This window comes from Scheffersomyces coipomensis (assembly GCF_036884675.1).
Source record: "Scheffersomyces coipomensis strain NRRL Y-17651 chromosome Unknown DFJ63scaffold_6, whole genome shotgun sequence".
Classification (NCBI taxonomy): domain Eukaryota; kingdom Fungi; phylum Ascomycota; class Pichiomycetes; order Serinales; family Debaryomycetaceae; genus Scheffersomyces; species Scheffersomyces coipomensis.
The window spans coordinates 594,026-615,085 of record NW_027042897.1 but is presented as its reverse complement, the minus strand read 5'-3'; the positions used below and the strand labels follow the sequence as shown (position 1 = coordinate 615,085).

Sequence of the window (21,060 nt, the reverse complement as noted above, 5' to 3'; positions counted from 1 at the left end):
AGTTAATTATGCTAAGGATAATGTGGAAATTATTGAAGATCCAAAACAAGTTGTTAGTCGTCAATTTAATGTGGAGCCTTTACCTCATCCTAAATTTTTGAATAATGATTTTACTATAAAATCAGGATATGCTGAATTTTTACTGTTTAGTGCTAGAGATTCAAATGCAAAGTATATACCTGGTCCACCACCAAAGAATCGAATTGTGGATGTGATTGAATTGCCTTCTATTTCAGATGATAAGGATAAGAGTAAATCAGGTCAATATTATTCTGTTCCTCCTCCATTTCAAGCCTCTTCTTCAAGTCAACCTCAACCACAACCACAACCTCAGTCTCCTCAAGATATGTATAAGCCATCTGAATCTTTCCAAAAATTTAGAATACTTAATCCTTCTCCTGGCAGTGCATCATCAGCTTCACCACCACAACAACAAGCTGAAATATCAGGATCTTCACCATATCCACAACAACAACAACAACAGCCAAATCCACCATTATTAGGGGTTCCACCTGCCAGAGGAGGAAGTATTCCAGGTGTTACGTCTGGTACAGTTCTTCCGCTGATCCATGAATTGGATAGTAAGAATAGTTTTGGTATTCATAGTCAAAAGTATATATCACCACGCACCGAAGAAAGAAGACCACCGTATTTCCCCAATCCTCCTCCTTCTAAACCCAATGAAGAAAAAAGATGATGATACGATATCATTATTATTGTTTATAGAACCCTATATATATTATATACTCTTAATCATATCATAATTTATTCCCCCAATTTATTGATCACTTTTTGTAAATTGATATACTATATATACACAATATATCTGATGTTTGGTTGCAAAACTTTTTCTGTGCTCTCTGTTGGTTGCCTTTCCAACTAAACCACATTTGATCCGGGTAACTGGCGCCGACCCAAAAAAGGTTAAAAATGGGTGGTCGTGTACAGATTAACAAATTTGCATTTTTTCTTTTTTTTTTGGACTTTTTTATAAAATTGCAGTCAGGAAAATTCAAAAAAAGACAACCACTTTCTAAATTTACCCCAATTCATATTATATAATAAACATCAAATTAATAACCAATCAAGGTTAGCGTTTACTTTTGCTATCCTTTGCCATCACATCTCATCACACAGTCAGAGATATACGTACTCCAGCTTTTAATTCATTTGAATTCCAACTATTACTCATAAAAGGTGTGTGTTATCTATACATCTCCTTTTTCCTTTTTTCGTGATTACCAAAAAATCCCTTTTTAACAACCAAACCATATCATCGATTTAGTGGGGTTTCATCAGGGTTAATCTATCTAGGAACGATATAGAACGGTGTGGAATAGTTAGAACTTGATACATATCGACCAATCAGGGATTGATTTGCATTTTATTTGATTGATTACTTGTGATTTTAATCACCGTATCCATTTGGCAGCAAAAATGAATGAGAATCCAAATCCACAACCAAAATTATATTTCTACCCAGTAGAATCATATGGCAATTCATCATCACCGCCTCAACCTCCTCCTCCTCCTCCCCCTCCTAACCAACAGCAGCCATATCCAATGCGTCCGTACAATCAACCAAACCAACCACCTCCTCCTCCCATGCATATACCTCCACCTCAACAACAACAAGATCAGCCACAAATACAATCACGACCACCAGCACCGCAACTACAACAACAACCCCAACAACCCCAACAATTACCTTCGATCAACACTAACTCATTACAACCTTCTCCTCATCACTTACCTTCCATAACTCAACAACAACAACAACAACATTCTCCCCTTCAGTTAAATAATCCAATTCCTCCCTCACAACCTCAACCTCCATCCGATAGTCAATCTCAATCACAACACCAATCCCAGTTACAATCAAGCCCTCCAGTTCCTCATAATCCAGAATTATATCAACGTCATCAATTACCTCCTCCAGGTCATTTGCAACCATTTCATATTAATGGATCTTCACCACCTAGTATACAACAAATGCACCTTCTGCCACAGTTACAACAACAACAACCTCAACCTCAACAACAACCTCCTAAAAGAGAATCTGTTTCAAAACCAGATTCAGATTCAACCAGAGCTTCACAATCAGGTATGGAAATAAGTGTCATTGATACAGGTAAATCTGCTAGTCCTACTGATAATAAAGTATATAGTTTGAGAGAACCAACACCACCAAGTATACCATTAACTCTTGCTGACAGAATTCAAATCTTAACTTCAATGATTCCAGGTGATATTGAAGAATATTCGGCTCATTTACATAAAATTGCCGTATTATTATATGCTGATGAATTTGAAGAAGATCCAAAATTGGAATTGGAATTAAGAGAAAAATTCTATAGTCTAATGGATTATTTACCAAAGTATGTTAATCATCAAGATCCAATTCATTCTAAACTTTATTTATTGGTGGAAGGTAATTTCGATATATTTATAAAACTTTCAACTAACCATGCTAATGTTGATATTTCAACTAAAACTATTCGATTCTTAACTAATATCCTTATGAGTTTGAATTATTGGGAAATTTATAATTTATTAATTTGGAAACCAGTAATTTATCATTTCCTTTCTGTGATTCATTTTGATATTAATGAATGTTATAAAAAATTCATTCGTGATTATTCTTATTATGAATATAAGAAATTATCTCAACCTGATCCATTACCAAGACCTCATAGATATAAACGGAATAGAAGATCCACTACTAGCACATTAATGAATGGTATACTTAATCAATCTCCTGGTTCAGATTCATATGTTGATGAAGAAGAAAGTAGTGGAATTCCCGGTACAACTTCATTCTTTTCCTTAAATCCTGATACTGCTGATCATGATAAATTTGTTTCTGCATCATTAGCAGGTTTAACTCCAAAGGAAAAGAAGAAAATAAGAGTTGATGCTAAATTAGCCGCTCATAGAATAATTAAGAAAACAACCGTTAATAAACCATCTAATAAATCTTCAAATTATGATCCTGATGTGGTACATGAATGTCAATTACCTTCTGCTGATGAACCTCATAAACTTTGTTTACGTCGTTTCTCCAGAAAATATGAATTAATAAGACATCAAGAAACAGTTCATTCTAAAAAGAAAAAATTATTCAAATGTTATGTTTGTGTTAAACAACATCCTGGAGTTGGACCAAGAATTTTCACTCGTCATGATACTTTAGCTAAACATATTCGGGTCAATCATAAGATTTCTGGTAAGGAAGCTAAAGCTGAAGTTGCTTATTCTAAGAAACATGCTGAAGTAGTTGAAGAAGGTGATATAACTGTTCATGTTGGTAGAAGAAAGACCAAAGTTGATTTTGAATTAAGAGCTCATATGGAGAAGAAGAAGAATGGTATGATTGATGGTGATGAATCAGGTTATCTTGATAGTGATATTGATTCAGGTGATGAAGACGACGAAGAAGAAATAAGTCTTACATCTTCTCAACCTCCTCCACCCCCACAACATCAACAACCACCTCCACCACCTCCACCTCCAAAGAGAGCTGAATATACTTTTATTAATAATACCGCTTAAAATTTAAATCAAGGCAAGTCCTATATATATGATTTTTTACCCTTTTTACTTCAATTTTTACACATATCTACAAAACTAAAAATATTTACATAATCAAATTCCTTTTTTTTTGGTATATACTTATCTCTGTTTTCTTTTGTTACAATTTTATTTAATAATACATTTTTTCTATTTAAATAAGATACACATACATATTATACGTAAGAAATTTTAGTAATTTTCTTTTTCAAACTTTTGTTGATCTAATATAGCTTGTTTGATTTCTTCATCTTCGATATCAGCAAAAATCTCTTTAGGTACATTCTTAAGACCTGTTACTTTCTTTCTTAAATCATTTATGACAATCTTCGTAGTATATACTAAAGAATCTTTCAGATCCGCTATAAATTCTGATTTTGATTTAGATGGTTGTGTACTTGATGGATAAAATGTTAAATTAGTGAAAATGTCTTTAACTCCTCTTGTGAATGCTTGATTTCTTTGTTCTAAGATCTTGGTATTGAACTCACTAGTTTGAGATGCAACTTTATACATCCAAGCAGGATCAGTTTCATAATTGACTAATGGGGTGGCAGTTAAGGGAGTTGAACCACCATTTGTATTGGAATCACCAAGGATATTGGTTAATCTATTAGTTCTTATAAATTCATTTGGATCAGCATATTCACCAGGAATGTCACCATTATCGATAGCTCTTTGTTCCCAAAAATCGTCAATTACTTTTTTACCACCATTTATCATCTTAGCTCCAAATTCACGAAATATTGATCTGGCAGTAACTAAATTAACTGATCTACCTTTATACGAATTGGGAATTATACCACGATCTATCAAATCCATCTTTTCATCATTGTCACATACTTTTTTAAATAAGGATCTATGAGTTTTGAATAATAAGTATGAATCTCTAAATCCCACTAATCTGGCTGGTTCGGTGGAAATCATATATAATCTATCCCCTTGTCCATATACTTTGAAAGTTTTCATACGGAATTCTCTACCTCCTTGTAAATTACCCAATTCATCAATCTTTTCTTTACCTTTTTCATCTTCATGGCCAATAACAACTTCATCATTAGCAATATTCAATGGATTTCCTTCTTCATCAAATACACCTTCTTCCAAAATAGTAATCTTTAACTTCTTTCTTCCTCTCTTTTTAGGAACTCTTTTTTCTTCTTCAGTCTTTGGTGTGTTGCCTTCGCCTTCGCCTTCACCATTCTCATCCTCTTCATCCTCTTCCTCTTCATCTTCTTCTTCCCCATTATCTTCATCATTTTCTCCTTCTCCTCCTTCTTCTTTATCATCTGCATCTTCACCATTTTCTTCCTCCGCATCAGCATCATCATCAACTTGTGCCTTTCTTTTTCTTCCTCTCTTTCTAACTACTTCTTCAGCATCATCATCTTCTGGTATTTCGTCATCATCTTCTTCATTGTTTTCATCTTTCACATTCGATACATCGAAATCTTCATCATCATCTGGATCAATATCTAAGCCTGCCAAATTCTGCCTACGAGCTCTGGAACTTCGTTGTGGTCTTGCTGAATCTTCTGATGATACCGAGTCTACTCCTCGCCTTGATCTTGATCTACTCATGGTTAATTGATATTGACTTGTAGTTTAGCTATTTCTAACATATATTTACATCTGAATTGAATTTTGAATTTTATTAAACTGTTCGCGTTCTCTGTTTATGGTTTTTTCACCACAAGTCGTGTACAAACTCAAAATGGTAGCGTCTAGTTTTTAATTTATTTATATATGTATTTTTATATTATAAATTTTATCATTTATATATCTATATGTACAAGAATGGAGGGTTATTTAATGTTTTTGTTTTTAATTATATATAATACCATATTTCATTTATAATTCATCATCTTTTTTCTCTTCAGAAGGCTTTTCATTCTTGAAAGCATCTTTACCATCAAGATACTTATCGAATGCATCATTGGTTTCTGGGAATGGTCTTTTACCTAATAATCTAATCATATCTTCTCTAGTAATGAATTCTTTCTTTAATAATTCTTCAGCAACTAATTCAACTTCATGAGAACGTTCTTTTAATAAAGTCTTACATTTCTCATAACATTCACTAACGATTCTTTGCACTTCTTGATCAATAGTTCTATTGGTTTCATCACTGAAAGGTTTAGTTAAATTATCTTGAGATTGAGTATCAGCATAATTAACCATACCAATAGCCTTAGACATACCAAATCTTAATACCATAGATTGAGCAATATTAGTAACCTTCTTAAAATCATCATGAGCTCCACTAGTAACTGAAGAAAAATGAAGTTCTTCTGAAACTCTACCACCAAGAGTCATAATCATTCTATCGTACAATTGGAATGTATTCATTAAATATTGATCAGGTGGTAAGTATTGAGCATATCCTAATGCACCTTGACCTCTTGGAATGATTGAAACTTTCAATAATGGATGAGCATATCTTAAATACCAACCACAAATAGCATGACCAGCTTCATGATAAGCCACAATTCTTTGTTCTTCTGGATTTAAAAGCTTGGATTTCTTTTCAATGCCTCCAATCACTCTTTCGATCGCTAATTCAAAATGTCTTAAAGTAACAGCCTTAGCATTAAATCTAGCACCGATTAAAGCAGCTTCATTACAAACATTAGCAATATCAGCACCAGAGAATCCAGGAGTTAAAGCAGCCAAACGTCCCAGTAAATCACTATCAATATCTTCAGCTAAAGTGATTTTTCTTAAATGAACTTCGAAAATTTCTTTACGGCCCAGTAATTCAGGATTATCAATAGTGATATGTCTATCGAATCTACCTGGTCTCATTAAAGCTCTATCCAAAATATCAGCTCTATTTGTACCGGCCAAGACGACGACATGGTCAGAAGTATCAAACCCATCCATTTCAACTAATAATTGATTTAAAGTAGTTTCACGTTCATCATTTGCACCACTGGCATTACCCTTTGAACGTTGTTTACCAATAGCATCAATTTCATCGACGAAAACAATAGAAGGAGCATTTTCACGAGCAGTTTTAAATAAATCACGAACTCTTGAAGCACCTACCCCAACGAACATTTCGACGAATTCAGAACCGGAAACAGAATAGAAAGGAACACCGGCTTCACCAGCAGTAGCTTTGGCAATTAAAGTTTTACCTGTACCTGGTGGACCTGAAAGAATAGCACCTCTTGGGATTTTAGCACCAAGTTTTTCATATTTTTCAGGGTTTTGTAAAAATTTAACAAATTCCATAACTTCTTCTTTGGCTTCAGACATACCAGCCACATCTTTAAATCTAATTTTAACATCAGTTTCTTGATTAAATTTCTTAGCAGTTGATTTTCCAAATCCCATTGGACCACCTAATCCACCCATGGTGGCTTTTCTAGTCATATAATATATAGCACCAAGGAAAAGAACAGTTGGAAGGAAATTGATAATCATCTTTCCGGTGCTTCCTTCATTAGCATAAATAACTGGAAGTCTCATTGAATCAGCCACATTATATTGATCTTGAGCTTCCTTTAAACTTCTTTCAAAGGCTTCCATGGATCCAATGTTGAAATATAATCTATGTTGTTGACCATATTGAGCTTTACCGTTTTGATTAAGTTCAATATAAGCAGTACGACCATTAACGACCACAAGTCTATCAACCAAATTTTTACTTAAATAATCAGCGGTAAATTGTTGGAAACTAACTTCACCATCATCTTCTTGATTTACACTATAAAGAATATAGGAAAGTAAACCAAATAACATACCAGTTTGGAAATATCTCATATTTGGACTATTAAGGTTGATGGTGAAATCAAGAGTGGCTTTATCGTCATCTTTTTTATCTTTCTTCTTGTCAGTATTGTTGGATTTCTTATTCGAGTTATTGGATTTCTTTTCATTTGAGGTAGTATTAAACATGAAATCACCAAATCCAGTATCAGTACTACCTGATTTTGGTTTACTGGTATAAAGATCTTTAAATTTTTCACGTAAATCAGTCATAGTATCTTGTAACTCCACAAAACTGGAATATTCTTTAGGACATAATGCATTATTGAATTTTTCACCTACACTAGCAAATGGAACTGTAGCGAAGATATCAAAGATTTCAAACCATTCCTGAGCCACTTGTTGGGAAATATCGAATTTCTTAGACACAGTTTCAATATTAGTATCTCTTTCTGAACTTGGATCTAAATCAGTATAAAAATTTAATAATTGGGATACTTGATCATTATCAATCTTCAATTCATCAAGATAAATGATATTATTCAGTAAACAGTAATATAATTTGAAAAAGTAAAGCACATCATCTTTAGTTGGAGCTGTTACTTGAGAATATTCTTCTTTAAATGTATTTATGATATTTTCAATGATTTCATCAGGATTACCATACTTTTTAAGTTCGTATTTCTTACATTCAGCCAAGAATGACCCAAGCATGAACTCTGACCATATCTTGTATTCTTCAATCTTTTCAATATTAGTGGCATCAAAAGTAAGTTTTAAAGTTGGATGACTTACATCATCTTTCAAAAGAGAAAGTTGATCACTTTGTAATTTCATTTCTTGATCAACAATCTGACTTCTGATCTGAAGCTTAGCAAGCAAGCCATTAGCATTCTTATAACTTTCCTTTAATTCTTGAAGTTTTTTGAATTCATTATTAAGCTTCTTATAGTCTGGACCTTCTTTTAAAGCTCGAGAACTTTGTTGTAATGACCTTATGAAACCTATTGATGATGGGATTTTTTGTTTAAAACTTTGACGTAAAGTCTGAAGACCTATTGGCCTCCTACTAATCCGTATACTCATTGAGTTGAATTATACTTGTGGATAACTATTATTGTATGACTTCTTGAATATACCCTGGACCATACATGGAGTTCTTTCATGAACTTTTTTTTTTCACTTGAGGTCAGTTTGCCTTCCAAACCAGGAAATAAAATGGTCACGTGCGGGAATATATAAACTCAAAGAAGGGAAATGAAGAGTTGCAAATTCTACAGTGATAAATACATAGAAATAATATCGTTAAAATTGTCATAAATAAAGAGAGAAACTATGCTTCTGAAGATGGTACTAAAGCTTCAGTTTCATCTCCCTTATGAAGGATATCTTCATCTTTTGGGATTCTCTTATTGGTAGCAAAGATTGAACAAACAAGACCAGTTGAAGCACTAGCTAATCCAAATATAAACGTATTGTGAATGGCTTCCATTAATTTATCGAAGATTTGTTGTTGTACATCTACGGGTAATTTTTGAATCTCTTTAGGTGAACTTAAAAATGCTTGAGCTGATATATTTGCAAATTGCTTTTTAGTCTCATAAGGTAATGCTTCAATGATTTTCGTAATTGATGATGTACTAGAAGCTTGGAATATGACAGTTGCAAGAATAATTCCCATCGTACCTCCTAAGAACCGGGAGAAATTAGCCCAAGTAGTCACTAAGATCAATGAGCCAGTTAAATCATTGGGTGCTTTCAATTGACATGAGATAATTGTACTTTGAATTTGAAGTCCAACAGAGCAACCCATGGCAATCAAGTATCCCATACGTTTGTGGAAAGGAGTTTCACGTCCCAACATTAATAACAATCCTCCTCCGATGGCTCCAAACACTCCAGACAATATATAGTAAGGCTTAACAAATCTTGTCTTTTTGATTAAGACTCCATTTATAAAAGCTGCAATAGTTACACTAATAATCAAAGGTAACAAATCAATACCTGATTGAAATGCAGAATGATTAAGTATGATTTGGAAATATACGGTTAAATACGTAATATTTCCAAGAAAGAATGCATAATTGAAAAATCCACTTAAACCAGAAAATAAAATTTGAGGAATTTGAAAGAATTCTTTATAAAATATAGGAGATTTTGAAACAAAAAAGTTTTCAAATGCAAATGCCACGATAAAGAACACTCCAAAGATAAGACATATCAAAACGGGAGCTGAAAACCACGCAAACAGTGATCCTCCAAACGTTAACCCCAAAAGGAAAAGAACCAATCCTAATATTAAGAGTATATTTCCCAAATAGTCAATCTTTTTCACATTATCAATGAATCTTCCTCTTATTTTTGGTGGATGATAACTGAAAATTAAAATCAAAAGTGATATGCCTCCAGTAGGTAAATTTAAATAAAAATTCCATCTCCAAGTTACATGAGTTGTAAATGCTCCACCAATGAATGGACCTGCCACACTGGCGAAGGCATAAGCAATAGCCAACATACTTAATGAATAACTTCGGTATGAAATGGGAACTGATTCAGTAACAATAATTGAAATAAGTGTAGCTATACAACCAGCTCCTAATCCTTGTACCACTCTTCCGGCAATTAACATATCCATACTAGTAGCAAGAGCTGATATAATTGAACCAATTTCAAACACGGAAATACCAGCTATAAGAGTTGATTTCCTTCCAAATGCAATGGAGATTTTCCCATAGGTTGGACTTAATACACACATGGGTAATAAATAACCTGAAGTTAACCAATCAATTCTATCAAATGCGTTGAATTCATTACCAACTGTACTGAAAATAGTTACCACGATAGTTTGATCTAAGGCTGAAACAAATAAAGTTATGAAACATGAGGCTAGAGTTAACCATAGTTGAGTACCTTGTAAATGATGATCAGTAGCGATAGTTCCATCTCCAGCATTGCTTTCATAGTATTTCTTAGTAGTGATATTTAGAGGCGTTCTTTTTTCATCGTCATCATCGCTATCCTTGGAGAGTTCTTTGTGGGGAACAGAGACTTTCTCAGTAGTGGTTTCCCGTACTGATGTATTGAACACGAATTCGTCTATAGAATGGGTATTCATGGTATGAATTAATAATTACGATTTCCAACAAAAGAGAAAGGATCTATAATTAAAGTGAAATAAATTCCTTAATGACAAAAAGTTGATGATACTTTTAAAGTCATATGCAAAATTTGAATACTGCAAAAAAAAAAAAGTGACAATGTCTCCTTTTTTTCTGACAAGGTCCGAATTATGCATCTTGTGGAGGAGGAGGTTTAAAAAAGGGGCTACTGTACCTCAATTAAATCTTTTTAAAACGATACTATTTATATATATTTCTAATCTATGACTAAACGGAAAGACGATAAGATCGATAAAAACACTTTAAACGTAAACTTCTCAGAAGAATAATATTAATGTAAATGTAAAAACAAAGAAGTAAATGAATAGTTAGATAAAACTTTACAATACTAATTGAATGGAACGAAAGGGAAAGTAAGAACAAGAATTGAATAGATAGGATAGAGAGTGACTGAATAATACCAAATGACTTAATTCAGACATTTAAGCTTCCCTTTTATGGGATAAGATAACTTCTAATTCGGATAATTGATTAGATAATTGATGAGTTAATTCATCAATTTGACCTTCTCTTTCATCAATGGTAGTAAACTTATATTTACCTCTGGCAAACCAATAGATAACACAGTAAACACCGAAAACACCAACCACAGCTGATACATAATTCATATTACCAGCAGTTACAGGCATAACAGGTGGGAAACTATAGAAAATAGTGGTGAAAATAGCCCAGAATAAAGTAACATAATTTGATACTAAACCAAGTTTACCTAACCAGAAAGGACCATGAGGAATGTTATCTCTACCTTTAATTAATAAAAATGTAACTGGAACAGCATAAGACATTAATAAAAAGATAATACATCCAATAACCATGGCATTATAAGCAGTACTTGAACCCATATAAATACATCCAATAACAGCACACCAAGCACATGACATAATATGAGCATTGACTGGTTGACCAGTTCTAGTATTAATTTGAGACCAATATTTTGAACCTGGTAACCCATTATCTCTAGCAAATGACCAACATAATCTTGCTTGCCATGTATGAGAAGCAATATTACATCCAATGGCAGTTAACAAGATTAATAATTCTAAACCGATGGCACCTGCTTTTGAACCACAAACTTGATGGAAAATATCCATGATCGGAACACCAGTGTTGGAAACATAAAGACTATCTAAATCTTTAATGGAAAAGAAAATAGCAATAGAATAAGTGAAAGAAGTAATGAAACCAATGATAACAGTACCGATAATAGCAATTGGAATTTGTTTTCTTGGTTCTAATAATTCTTCAGCTAAATGAGTAGCAGCATCTAAACATGAGAATGACCAATTTGGATTAATTAAACCGACAATAAAAGCAATACCACTTGATGACCAACCAGTACCATTGGTGAATTCAACAAATACAAAATGCGCCGATTGGAAATCACCCAGGGATTTAGCTAATACAACCACGGTAATAATGAAAAATGATGCTAATGAAACATATAATGAAGTTTGAGAAATAGCAGGTAATGGTCTTTCCCAGATATTAAAAAATACTAATAAAACATTAGCAATTTCATAAGCTACAAACACTTGCCAAGTTTTAACTTCTTCTTCAGGATGATATAACATATACATACCCACAACTGAAGAAGCAATAGAAAGAGTAACTGAAGCAGAAGTGAAAACAGATCCAGCCCAAGCAAAAGCACCACACATATAAGAAGCAAAAGGAGCATATTTTTTTGGAGCTAATTTCATAGTCCAATAATATTGACCACCAGCATTTGGCATTGAACTAACTAATTCAGATAATGTAATAGCAATAAACATGGAAATAAAAGCAACAATGATAATACCATAAACCACCATCATTGGACCCCCACTACTAATAGAAGTAATTAAAGAAGCAGAAATACCAAACCATGAATTAGTTAATCCAAACCCAACACCTAATAATGAAAGAACTCCAAAATTTCTTTTTAATTCAGGAGTATAACCAGTTTCTTGAGCTAATTCTAAATTTGCTTTAGCAACTTCTAATAATCTATGAGCCTTTTTTTCATCAGTTAAAGCAAGAGAATCTAAATTATGATGTTGATTATGTTGTTGAGTGTTTGAAATAAAATCTTGAATTTCACCATATGCAACACTAGTTACAGGATGAACTTCAACTTTACCAGTACTACCTTTATCTGAATCGTTTGACATATTGTGAGACTTAAGTAGTTATATGGATAAAGGGTTGTTGGATTGATATAAAGTAGAAATATAGAAAAGTGAAAAATATAAATTTAAGAAGATCAAGAGGTGTTTAAATAAAAAAGTAAAAATATTTCACTAAACAAAATCATCTACAATGGTATAATTAATATTATTATCGATTATTATCTATTATCTATTATCTATTGATTATAGTAATTTTAAAGTAATTTTACAAAAAAGAAATCTAAATCAAATGGTCACAAAATGCATCAATAATCTTTTTTATTTTTATTTTTACAGTTTGTTGCCGCTACTGATAAGAAAAATCAAAATTCTGAGGTCTCAGCGAAACAGGTTAAGAAAAACAGCGACAGACCCACTGAGAGATCAGTAAATTAGAGACCAGTAAGAGTTTAACCGTTACAGCAATGTTAGATTAGTTAGATTTTAATCATTCATTGTCGATATCAACACACGAGGTTATATATCCAAGAGACTGAAAGCAAATGATGAAATAAATCAAAATCATTTCATCCAATCAATTCCATAATCTTATCAAATAAGATGAAAGAATTAGGAACCAACACCGCTAATGAATCAAACTACTTAATATGGTAACTATTTCTTTTTTATCGCTAACGGTAGCTATAAACTAAAACGCCAAAAAAAAAAAAAAAAAAAAAAAAGAAATTTTTCCGTGTCTGGAATAGTTAATTAAAATTGTCTGTTCCTGTATGTAACTCAGGATAAATTATTGTCCAAATTAAGTCAAGAAAACCAGAACTCCCCAAAAAAACATGACATTTTTTTTATTTCTCTCGACATTTTGTCCAATTGCCTGCTAAAAAAAATGGCTATTACTATGTTCCTGCACACAGCCTAACATTCCCCTTCAGGAACAGAAACCCAGTACAAGAGGAACATTGATCCTAATTAAGTAATGTTTTATACTCGTATATATTAATGTCATAAAACCGTTTATGTTTAGTGATTGTCTTTGTATTATATATATATAGATATACAGTAGATCTTATTATGATTCAACTTATTAGATTTACATATACATCGACTAACTTTCATTATCTTAACTATCTATCTCTAATATCATTAATCTTAAATCAATGTGAAAGATTATAATAATTTAATTAAATATTTTTAATAAGATAAGAATTAAGAAGAATGATGTTAATGCCAATCATCACCCATCATCATCACATTCTTATTCTAATTTATTTTAAATTATTTTTTATCATGTTATATTACATACTGGAAATCTATATTTCCAGTTATAATATGTGCTTAAACCCCTAGATTCAGCCCAGCCCCCATCATCATCGTATATATTTTAACTTATTTAGTTCTCCATTTCCTAACATTTAACATATTTGTAAACCTTTTTGAGCCATCCATTTAATCCCGATATAATCAACTTTTTATCTTAGTTTTAATGTGGTCCAATGAATCATCTTATCATTTTAATTTAAGATATTCCATGCCCCCACTTTTATATTGTTTTTTTAAACCAATTGCAGGATAAAAGCTTAAAATGAATAATGATATATAAGCCTCAATATGCCTGTCAAATCCTTATGTATACATTATAAAGTTAATAGAAAGTGGGTTAAGAAAATGTTCTAGAATTCTTGTTTTAAGTCACACGACCATTCACGTGATGATGGTATGACCTGTATATAACTCGGTCGTTTTTAAGTTAAGATTGACTCAATTCGGCATACCCCGAATTTTTATTTGATTCAAAATGAACTCATAACCTTGTTTATTATTAAACTCCAATTATATTTCAATAATGAAAAATTTAGCTAATTATTCACCACAATTTCGTTTTATTTAATATTAGTTATTTCTAATAATAATTGAAGTTAAAGACTTTTCCCTATATAAAGACAAGGAAAGTACCCCATTTATAGATTATCGATAACAAATACATATCACATACAAATTTCAATAAAAATGGTCCTGATTCAACAAGTTTCTGAACAAGAATTCAAATCCCAAATCGTCTTGAATTATACCGATGTAATTGGTAAGAAAGTAGGTGGGAAAGTGTTAAAATTCTCTGATCAATGGTTTGCAGATGCCACGAATTTAATTGAACCAAAAGCTCCTATCAGAGACGCTACGAGATTCACATTCGCTGGTGCTTGGTATGATGGATGGGAAACTAGAAGACATAATGAAGCGGAAGCTGATTGGGTTGTGTTTAGATTAGGAGTTGCCACTGCCAAATTGATTGGTGCTGAAGTTGATACTGCATTCTTCAATGGGAATCATGCTCCATTTATTTCAGTTGAAGCTTTTCAAAAGTTTGATGGTGAAGATGATGATGAAATTGATTTTGATAAAGTTGAATGGGATACTATCATTTCCAAAGTTGAATGTGGACCATCTCAAAGACATTTCTTCATACGAGATCAAATCACTGAAAAGAATTATACTCATGTAAGATTAAGAATGTATCCTGATGGAGGAATTGCTCGTTTTAGATTATATGGGTCAGTTATTCCAATTCATGATTTATCTTCTAAAGATGCAATTTTAGATCTTGCATCAGTCAATAATGGTGGAGTAGCTATTAAAGTTAGTGATCAACATTTTGGATCTGCTGATAATTTATTATTACCCGGTAGAGGACATGATATGTCAGATGGTTGGGAAACCACCAGATCAAGAACTCCCCGTCATGTAGATTGGGTTATTATTAGATTAGGAGCTTTAACTAAGATTAAATCGATTATGGTTGATACAGCTCATTTCAGAGGTAATTATCCACAAAAGGTTAATATTAAAGCTATTAAAGTTGAAAAAGAATCAGAATTACCTCAATTTAATGATCCATCAGGATGGACTACTTTAGTACCTGATTCCAAAACCAAAGCTGATTTTGAACATGAATTTGAAATTAACGATGATAGTAAGGTTTATTCTCATGTGTTATTAACTATTATTCCAGATGGTGGTGTTAAAAGAGTTAGAGTATTTGGTAGTATTGCTTAGATATAGAATTTGTATAGAGAAAATAAAATAAAAAAAGTTCCTTCTATAACCGCACTGCAGTTTAAAAATTTCACTGTAATTTTTTCATCCCAAATATCGCTATAAACCACAGATAGAAAGAAGGTGCTAGGGACCATCATGGCAGATATTATAAAATTATTGGCAAGGATAGATCAACGAATACCGATATATGAAATATTCGAATCATCAGAATCACTTCTATCAACTATTTGTCAACTTTCAACTCAAGAATCAATCGTAAATCATATCAAATCATCGACTATCATTCAATTAAATCCATATTATATCAAATTATTCATAAAATCATATATAACCATCCTTGAGAAGAAGAATGTGGAGATCTGGGAAGATCTATATGAATTATATTGTGATCCTACTATACTAAACTCTCAAGAATTACAACCTACTGATACAGATTTATTAATTTATCCCATCAATGGATTTTCCATTACTGATTCATATCAGACTATAACGATTAAAGAGACTCCAAAGATCATATCAGGATTGAATACCACTGGTTTGAGGACTTGGGAAGCTGCATTATACTTGGCTAATTATTTGAATGATCTGACATTATCAACTTACGATTTCAAACATAAATCAGTACTTGAATTAGGAAGTGGGACAGGATTATTAAGTCTTTCATTATTAAAAACCTATGGAGATGAGATTGAAAAATTGATAGTTACTGATGGATCTATATCAGTATTTGATAATTTCCATGAAACCTTAAAGATAAATCATCTCTCACAAGAGAAATTAAAATGTCAACAATTACTTTGGGGAACAACAAATCCAGAGCATGAAGACTCATTCATTCAAGCTCCCCCAGAAAATATCGATATCATCGTAGCGGCAGATATAACTTACGATTCAAGAGTATTAGATTTATTATGTCAAACCATTGATGATTTCTTTAAGGTTAGTAATACTCAATTAGCGTTAATATCAGCCACGATTCGAAATATAGATACTATAACTGAATGGGAATCACAATTAAATAAATGGTTCAATGGAAATTGGTCAATCAAACATTCAACCTTACAACCTGGTGATATAGATTCTTTAGTTAAATTTAAACAAACAACTCCTGAAATTAGAATCTATCAAATTATAAATCCTACATCTCTCTATACATAGTCTAATATAGTTTACGCTACCATATAGAAACCCCTCCTGCATATACACCGTCCAATTAAATTCCATCAACTTCTTTTTTTTTTGTTAAACCGAGAACAACCAAACAGCACAAAAAATTTTGTTGATGAAAAACTGTCTATAGTTAATTAATTAGTTAGTTTTAAAGTATCATTCAAGTTACGGTTTATATTACTTTTGAATAATAATAAGAATAAGAATAATGGCTCTTCCAAGATTTCCAACTCCAGTCTTTAAAGTTTACTGGCCATATGCTGCTGGTGGTATGTAATTGATTTTGAATGAACCATGAGTGCAATGGAATTGAATGTGAATGAAATGAGACAACATGAATATGATAGTATACGTGGATATAAGTTATTGTGAATTGGGCAGGACAATGGATTATTAGATTGATGTGGCGAGTAAAGTATTGAAAAGCCAATTGATTTGGATATCATGGTTTTATTTACCTTCCAATCATCATTAAATGAAATATATACACGATGACAGAGATATCATACACAGATTAGGAATATATATCATCATGTTCACTCCAATTCACATCCGTTCATTGCAGTTCCAACAACCTCCCAAGACAATATACTAACTAATAACATTATAGCAACCATCACTTACTATTTAATATATAAAGCTGCTAATGCTTCAATGAATTCTGATGAATTTATTAATGATCCAAGACATCCAAGATTCTCAAGTGGAGGTAAATTCATTGATTTAGAAAAGAGAGATTAAACATATTCATCTCGTAATATCCCAATCATCATAGAATTAACATCATAATAATAATAATAAAAATCTCATTATATTATACGAAGAATAAAATCAAATTTAATGTCACGTCATAACCCTAAAAGAAGAAGTCATTTGCAATATAGTTTAACTATTTGTTGAGATGATTTCTATAAAAGGGATCGATTAATAGTAGTAATCATTATAATGGATAATATCATATAGAATATAGATCATTCATCGTTATTATATCATCATCTTCAATTATAGTTATGCTTACTATTTATCATCCTTAAACCTTTTTTATACATATATATTACCAAAAACAATCAATATAAATCATATTTGAAATCAATTGTTGTATCATAGTGTATATCCATATCAAACTATTTGATATATATATAATTGTAGTAAGTAGTTAACTTGGTATAATTTAAATCACATGATCCAAACCCCATGATCTCACACGTGACTTATTCACCTGACCAATTAAATTAATTTAAAGTAATCATTCCCCTCATTTTCTGGTAAACGCTGTGATCAAAATTCGGTTCCGACCTCCGAAGTCATAAATATTTGTCATCTCTTTATCTTTGATCTATAATATATATAATACTGTTGATACATCCAATTTGATATCATCAACACTAATATCATATATCATCAACTACCACCATCATGTCATTCATAACATTACGTAGACTGATACAGTTCCCATCATCATCATCATCATCTTCGTTATCACACCAATTATCAAAGAGATGCCTCAGTTTTCAAACGTTAACAACCCCAAATGAAAATGCTTTAAAATTCGTATCACCAGATCGTAGGATACTACCGATTGATAATAAGACATTTGAATTCAATTCTACTTTACAATCGATTCATTCTCCCTTAGCCGTCAAATTATTCAAACTTCCAGGTGTGAGATCTGTCATGTTAGGATCTGATTTCTTAACCATTAATAAACAAGATTATGTAAATTGGGCTCATTTAAGACCTCAAGTAGTGGAATTATTAGATCAATTTTTAGAATCAAATAATGAACCAGTCATCACCAGAGAATTAATCACTAAGACTGAAAGAGAAGCTGAAGAATTGGCTGCTCTTGAAGAAGATGATACTGAAATTGTATCTATGATTAAAGAATTAATCGAAACTAGAATAAGACCAGCCATTCAAGATGATGGAGGTGATATTGAATATAAAGCTTTTGATGAAGAAACGGGTACGGTGTTTTTGAAATTACAAGGGGCATGTAAATCATGTTCTGCAAGTGAAGATACTTTAAAACATGGTATTGAAAAAATGTTAATGCATTATATTGAAGAAGTTAAAGAAGTGGTACAAATCTTAGATCCTGAAGAAGAAATTGCTTTACAAGAATTTGATAAATTAGAACAAAAATTACAAGCTAGAAGTTCATCTCCTACACCTCCACCTCCATCTTTATAAGGTCTTTAGTTAATTAATGGGTTTTTTAATGTATACTTTTATTTATTCGGATTCTATTATATCTATTTCTTATTTTGTAGATTGATTATATCTTGTAAGATATCACGTTTAATCTGAGATTGATTTAATTCATGACTGAAATTCTGATTGATTCTTTTCGATAATCCATTCTCAATACATTGTTGACTAATACATAATCGAATCTCTTCAAATAATTCATTCAACCAATTGTTAGAGAATTTAACCCATGTCTTTGAAACATTATTAAATCCAACGATTAATCCCAATAATACAATAGCGACTGCTGAATTGACGCTGAATTCAAAATAATAATAACTTAAGAATCCAATGATTGAAATGGGGATTTGTTGGAGGGTTAAAGATGATACGATCGATTTATACACCACGGGTTGGATTTCTTTGGTGATTCTTTCATTGATAATATCATTCTTTAATGTTTGTAATGGATTTGAAGTGAGTTCGGTCTGGATAGTATGATTATATTTCGAATCCACTTTTCCATGGATGTAGTTATATTGTTCAATGCTTTTTGTCATGAAACTCTTTAAGAAGAAATCCTTGATCTCGTATTCAATATTATCATTCTTCAAATACAATTTCCACCAGCTTAATTTCGATTTGAATAATCTCTCCACATTTGGTTTAAATTCATTTTGTAATTCATTATGAACAAAACTTCCAAATTTATTGACATCTTGTACCGACTCATCTCTAATTCTCACAAGTTCATCCGGATCCACCAATGTCAGATTAATATCTTTCACTATATCATTCAAGATCCAATTCAATAACTGTTTCGAATCATTAAACCTCTCCAATACTTTCATTAACTCATAAATATTACTATGCTTGATCGAATCAAGATATGTCGATGCACCCTTCGTATCATAAATTAAGAAATTCTCAATCCCATCATATAACAATTGTGAATTGATTTTAACCACATGTGAGGATATTTCACCGGGGGAGATTGTCACTTTGGTGGATTCAGTTGATGATGGGGTGTATTCAGTATTATCCACAATGGTGATTAATAATTTATCTTGATGGGGGAATAAATTCAAAGTGGTGGATAAATCAGGTGTAACTAGAACATAATAATGAACTTCATCATCATTAGGAGGAATGGATGGATACTCCACGATCTCAATATTATTCTTAACTGACTCCACATTAAATGATTGTCGAAGTTCAGCACTTAAAACAGGTGATGGTAAAACATACACATCTTGATTTGGATCTTCCTTGATTTCGAATTTGGAATCATCAAACTTAAACACGTTAACTTTATCGACTTTCCTTTCCTTAACTTTATCATACCATTCCTGATTATTCTTCGCTAAGGGATCAGCTAATAACGTATCTATGACTTTAGATCTGGACTTCTTATTATGATCATTATAGAAAACTCCAATTTTAATCGTTTGAATGGCATATTCTTTCGATTTGATATCTTTATATAAATCAATCTTATTAATTATCCCCATTTCCTTTGGGAATTGATGCACATAAGAACTTAAACTCGTAGTTATCGATTTAAACTCTTGTTGAACAGGCACTATTGGTTCTACGGTCGTTGGAGTTGAACCAGGTGTTATATTTATAGTGGTGGATTTAACACGTGTATGATTGATTAATTGAAGTCTTAGTCTATGATTAATTCGATTAATCCCATGTCGTATGGATATAGGACGTGGTAGTATCATTCTATGGAGATCGTGTATGTTGCTGTTGTTGTTATGTTTATGATGCTATCTTATGCTGTAATTGGGGAGAATGATATCGTGTTTATGGATCAATGGCAACGTCTATATACCGATAAGCAACATGTATCACAGTATAACTCTTTAAACCACCTTAAACTTGATGTAATTACTAATAAAATCAATACTATTAAATCTTAGTTAGATCTGGTCTGATATTTCAATTTTTAAGTTTTGATTTTATTTTTTCGATTGGTTCCTTTTTGTTTGTGGTTCCTCTTTGATTCGCTGCAAAAAAAAAATAGCACTACCAAGAAAAGAGTATTTACATATCTACGAATCAAGTTA

The 21,060-nt window shown here is 31.9% G+C and overlaps 9 protein-coding genes across 9 annotated transcripts; 4 read left to right on the top strand and 5 right to left on the bottom strand. All coding sequences in view use genetic code 12, as the record gives it.

Moving 5' to 3' along the window:
• The first annotated feature begins 1,757 nt into the window (after positions 1-1,757).
• Positions 1,758-3,733, top strand: FGR15 (Fgr15p). The gene has a single exon (XM_064907194.1). The coding sequence runs from the start codon at positions 1,993-1,995 to the stop codon at positions 3,550-3,552; it is 1,560 nt and encodes a 519-aa protein (XP_064760464.1). The 5' UTR covers positions 1,758-1,992; the 3' UTR covers positions 3,553-3,733.
• NPL6 (Npl6p) lies at positions 3,734-5,291 on the bottom strand. The gene has a single exon (XM_064907193.1). It carries the CDS (start codon positions 5,149-5,151, stop codon positions 3,763-3,765), a length of 1,389 nt encoding a protein of 462 aa, XP_064760463.1. The 5' UTR covers positions 5,152-5,291; the 3' UTR covers positions 3,734-3,762.
• On the bottom strand, positions 5,008-8,493 carry DFJ63DRAFT_216351 (m-AAA protease subunit). Its single transcript, XM_064904112.1, has one exon. It carries the CDS (start codon positions 8,368-8,370, stop codon positions 5,422-5,424), a length of 2,949 nt encoding a protein of 982 aa, XP_064760462.1. The 5' UTR covers positions 8,371-8,493; the 3' UTR covers positions 5,008-5,421.
• On the bottom strand, positions 8,494-10,519 carry DFJ63DRAFT_216337 (MDR family MFS transporter). The gene has a single exon (XM_064904111.1). It carries the CDS (start codon positions 10,397-10,399, stop codon positions 8,618-8,620), a length of 1,782 nt encoding a protein of 593 aa, XP_064760461.1. The 5' UTR covers positions 10,400-10,519; the 3' UTR covers positions 8,494-8,617.
• Positions 10,520-10,885: 366 nt separating this feature from the next.
• DFJ63DRAFT_323465 (uncharacterized protein) lies at positions 10,886-12,613 on the bottom strand (the record flags this gene model as incomplete). The annotated part of the gene is made up of 1 exon (XM_064907517.1): positions 10,886-12,613. The coding sequence occupies one exon, from the start codon at positions 12,611-12,613 to the stop codon at positions 10,886-10,888; it is 1,728 nt and encodes a 575-aa protein (XP_064760460.1).
• Positions 12,614-14,578: 1,965 nt separating this feature from the next.
• DFJ63DRAFT_314885 (allantoicase) lies at positions 14,579-15,622 on the top strand (the record flags this gene model as incomplete). The annotated part of the gene is made up of 1 exon (XM_064906450.1): positions 14,579-15,622. One exon carries the CDS (start codon positions 14,579-14,581, stop codon positions 15,620-15,622), a length of 1,044 nt encoding a protein of 347 aa, XP_064760459.1.
• Positions 15,623-15,760: 138 nt separating this feature from the next.
• Positions 15,761-16,783, top strand: DFJ63DRAFT_314884 (protein-lysine N-methyltransferase; the record flags this gene model as incomplete). Its single annotated transcript, XM_064906449.1, has 1 exon — positions 15,761-16,783. One exon carries the CDS (start codon positions 15,761-15,763, stop codon positions 16,781-16,783), a length of 1,023 nt encoding a protein of 340 aa, XP_064760458.1.
• Positions 16,784-18,211: 1,428 nt separating this feature from the next.
• DFJ63DRAFT_314883 (uncharacterized protein) lies at positions 18,212-18,988 on the top strand (the record flags this gene model as incomplete). The annotated part of the gene is made up of 1 exon (XM_064906448.1): positions 18,212-18,988. The coding sequence occupies one exon, from the start codon at positions 18,212-18,214 to the stop codon at positions 18,986-18,988; it is 777 nt and encodes a 258-aa protein (XP_064760457.1).
• Positions 18,989-19,019: 31 nt separating this feature from the next.
• Positions 19,020-20,925, bottom strand: DFJ63DRAFT_215135 (uncharacterized protein). Its single transcript, XM_064904098.1, has one exon. The coding sequence runs from the start codon at positions 20,713-20,715 to the stop codon at positions 19,051-19,053; it is 1,665 nt and encodes a 554-aa protein (XP_064760456.1). The 5' UTR covers positions 20,716-20,925; the 3' UTR covers positions 19,020-19,050.
• Between the last annotated feature and the right edge of the window lie 135 nt (positions 20,926-21,060).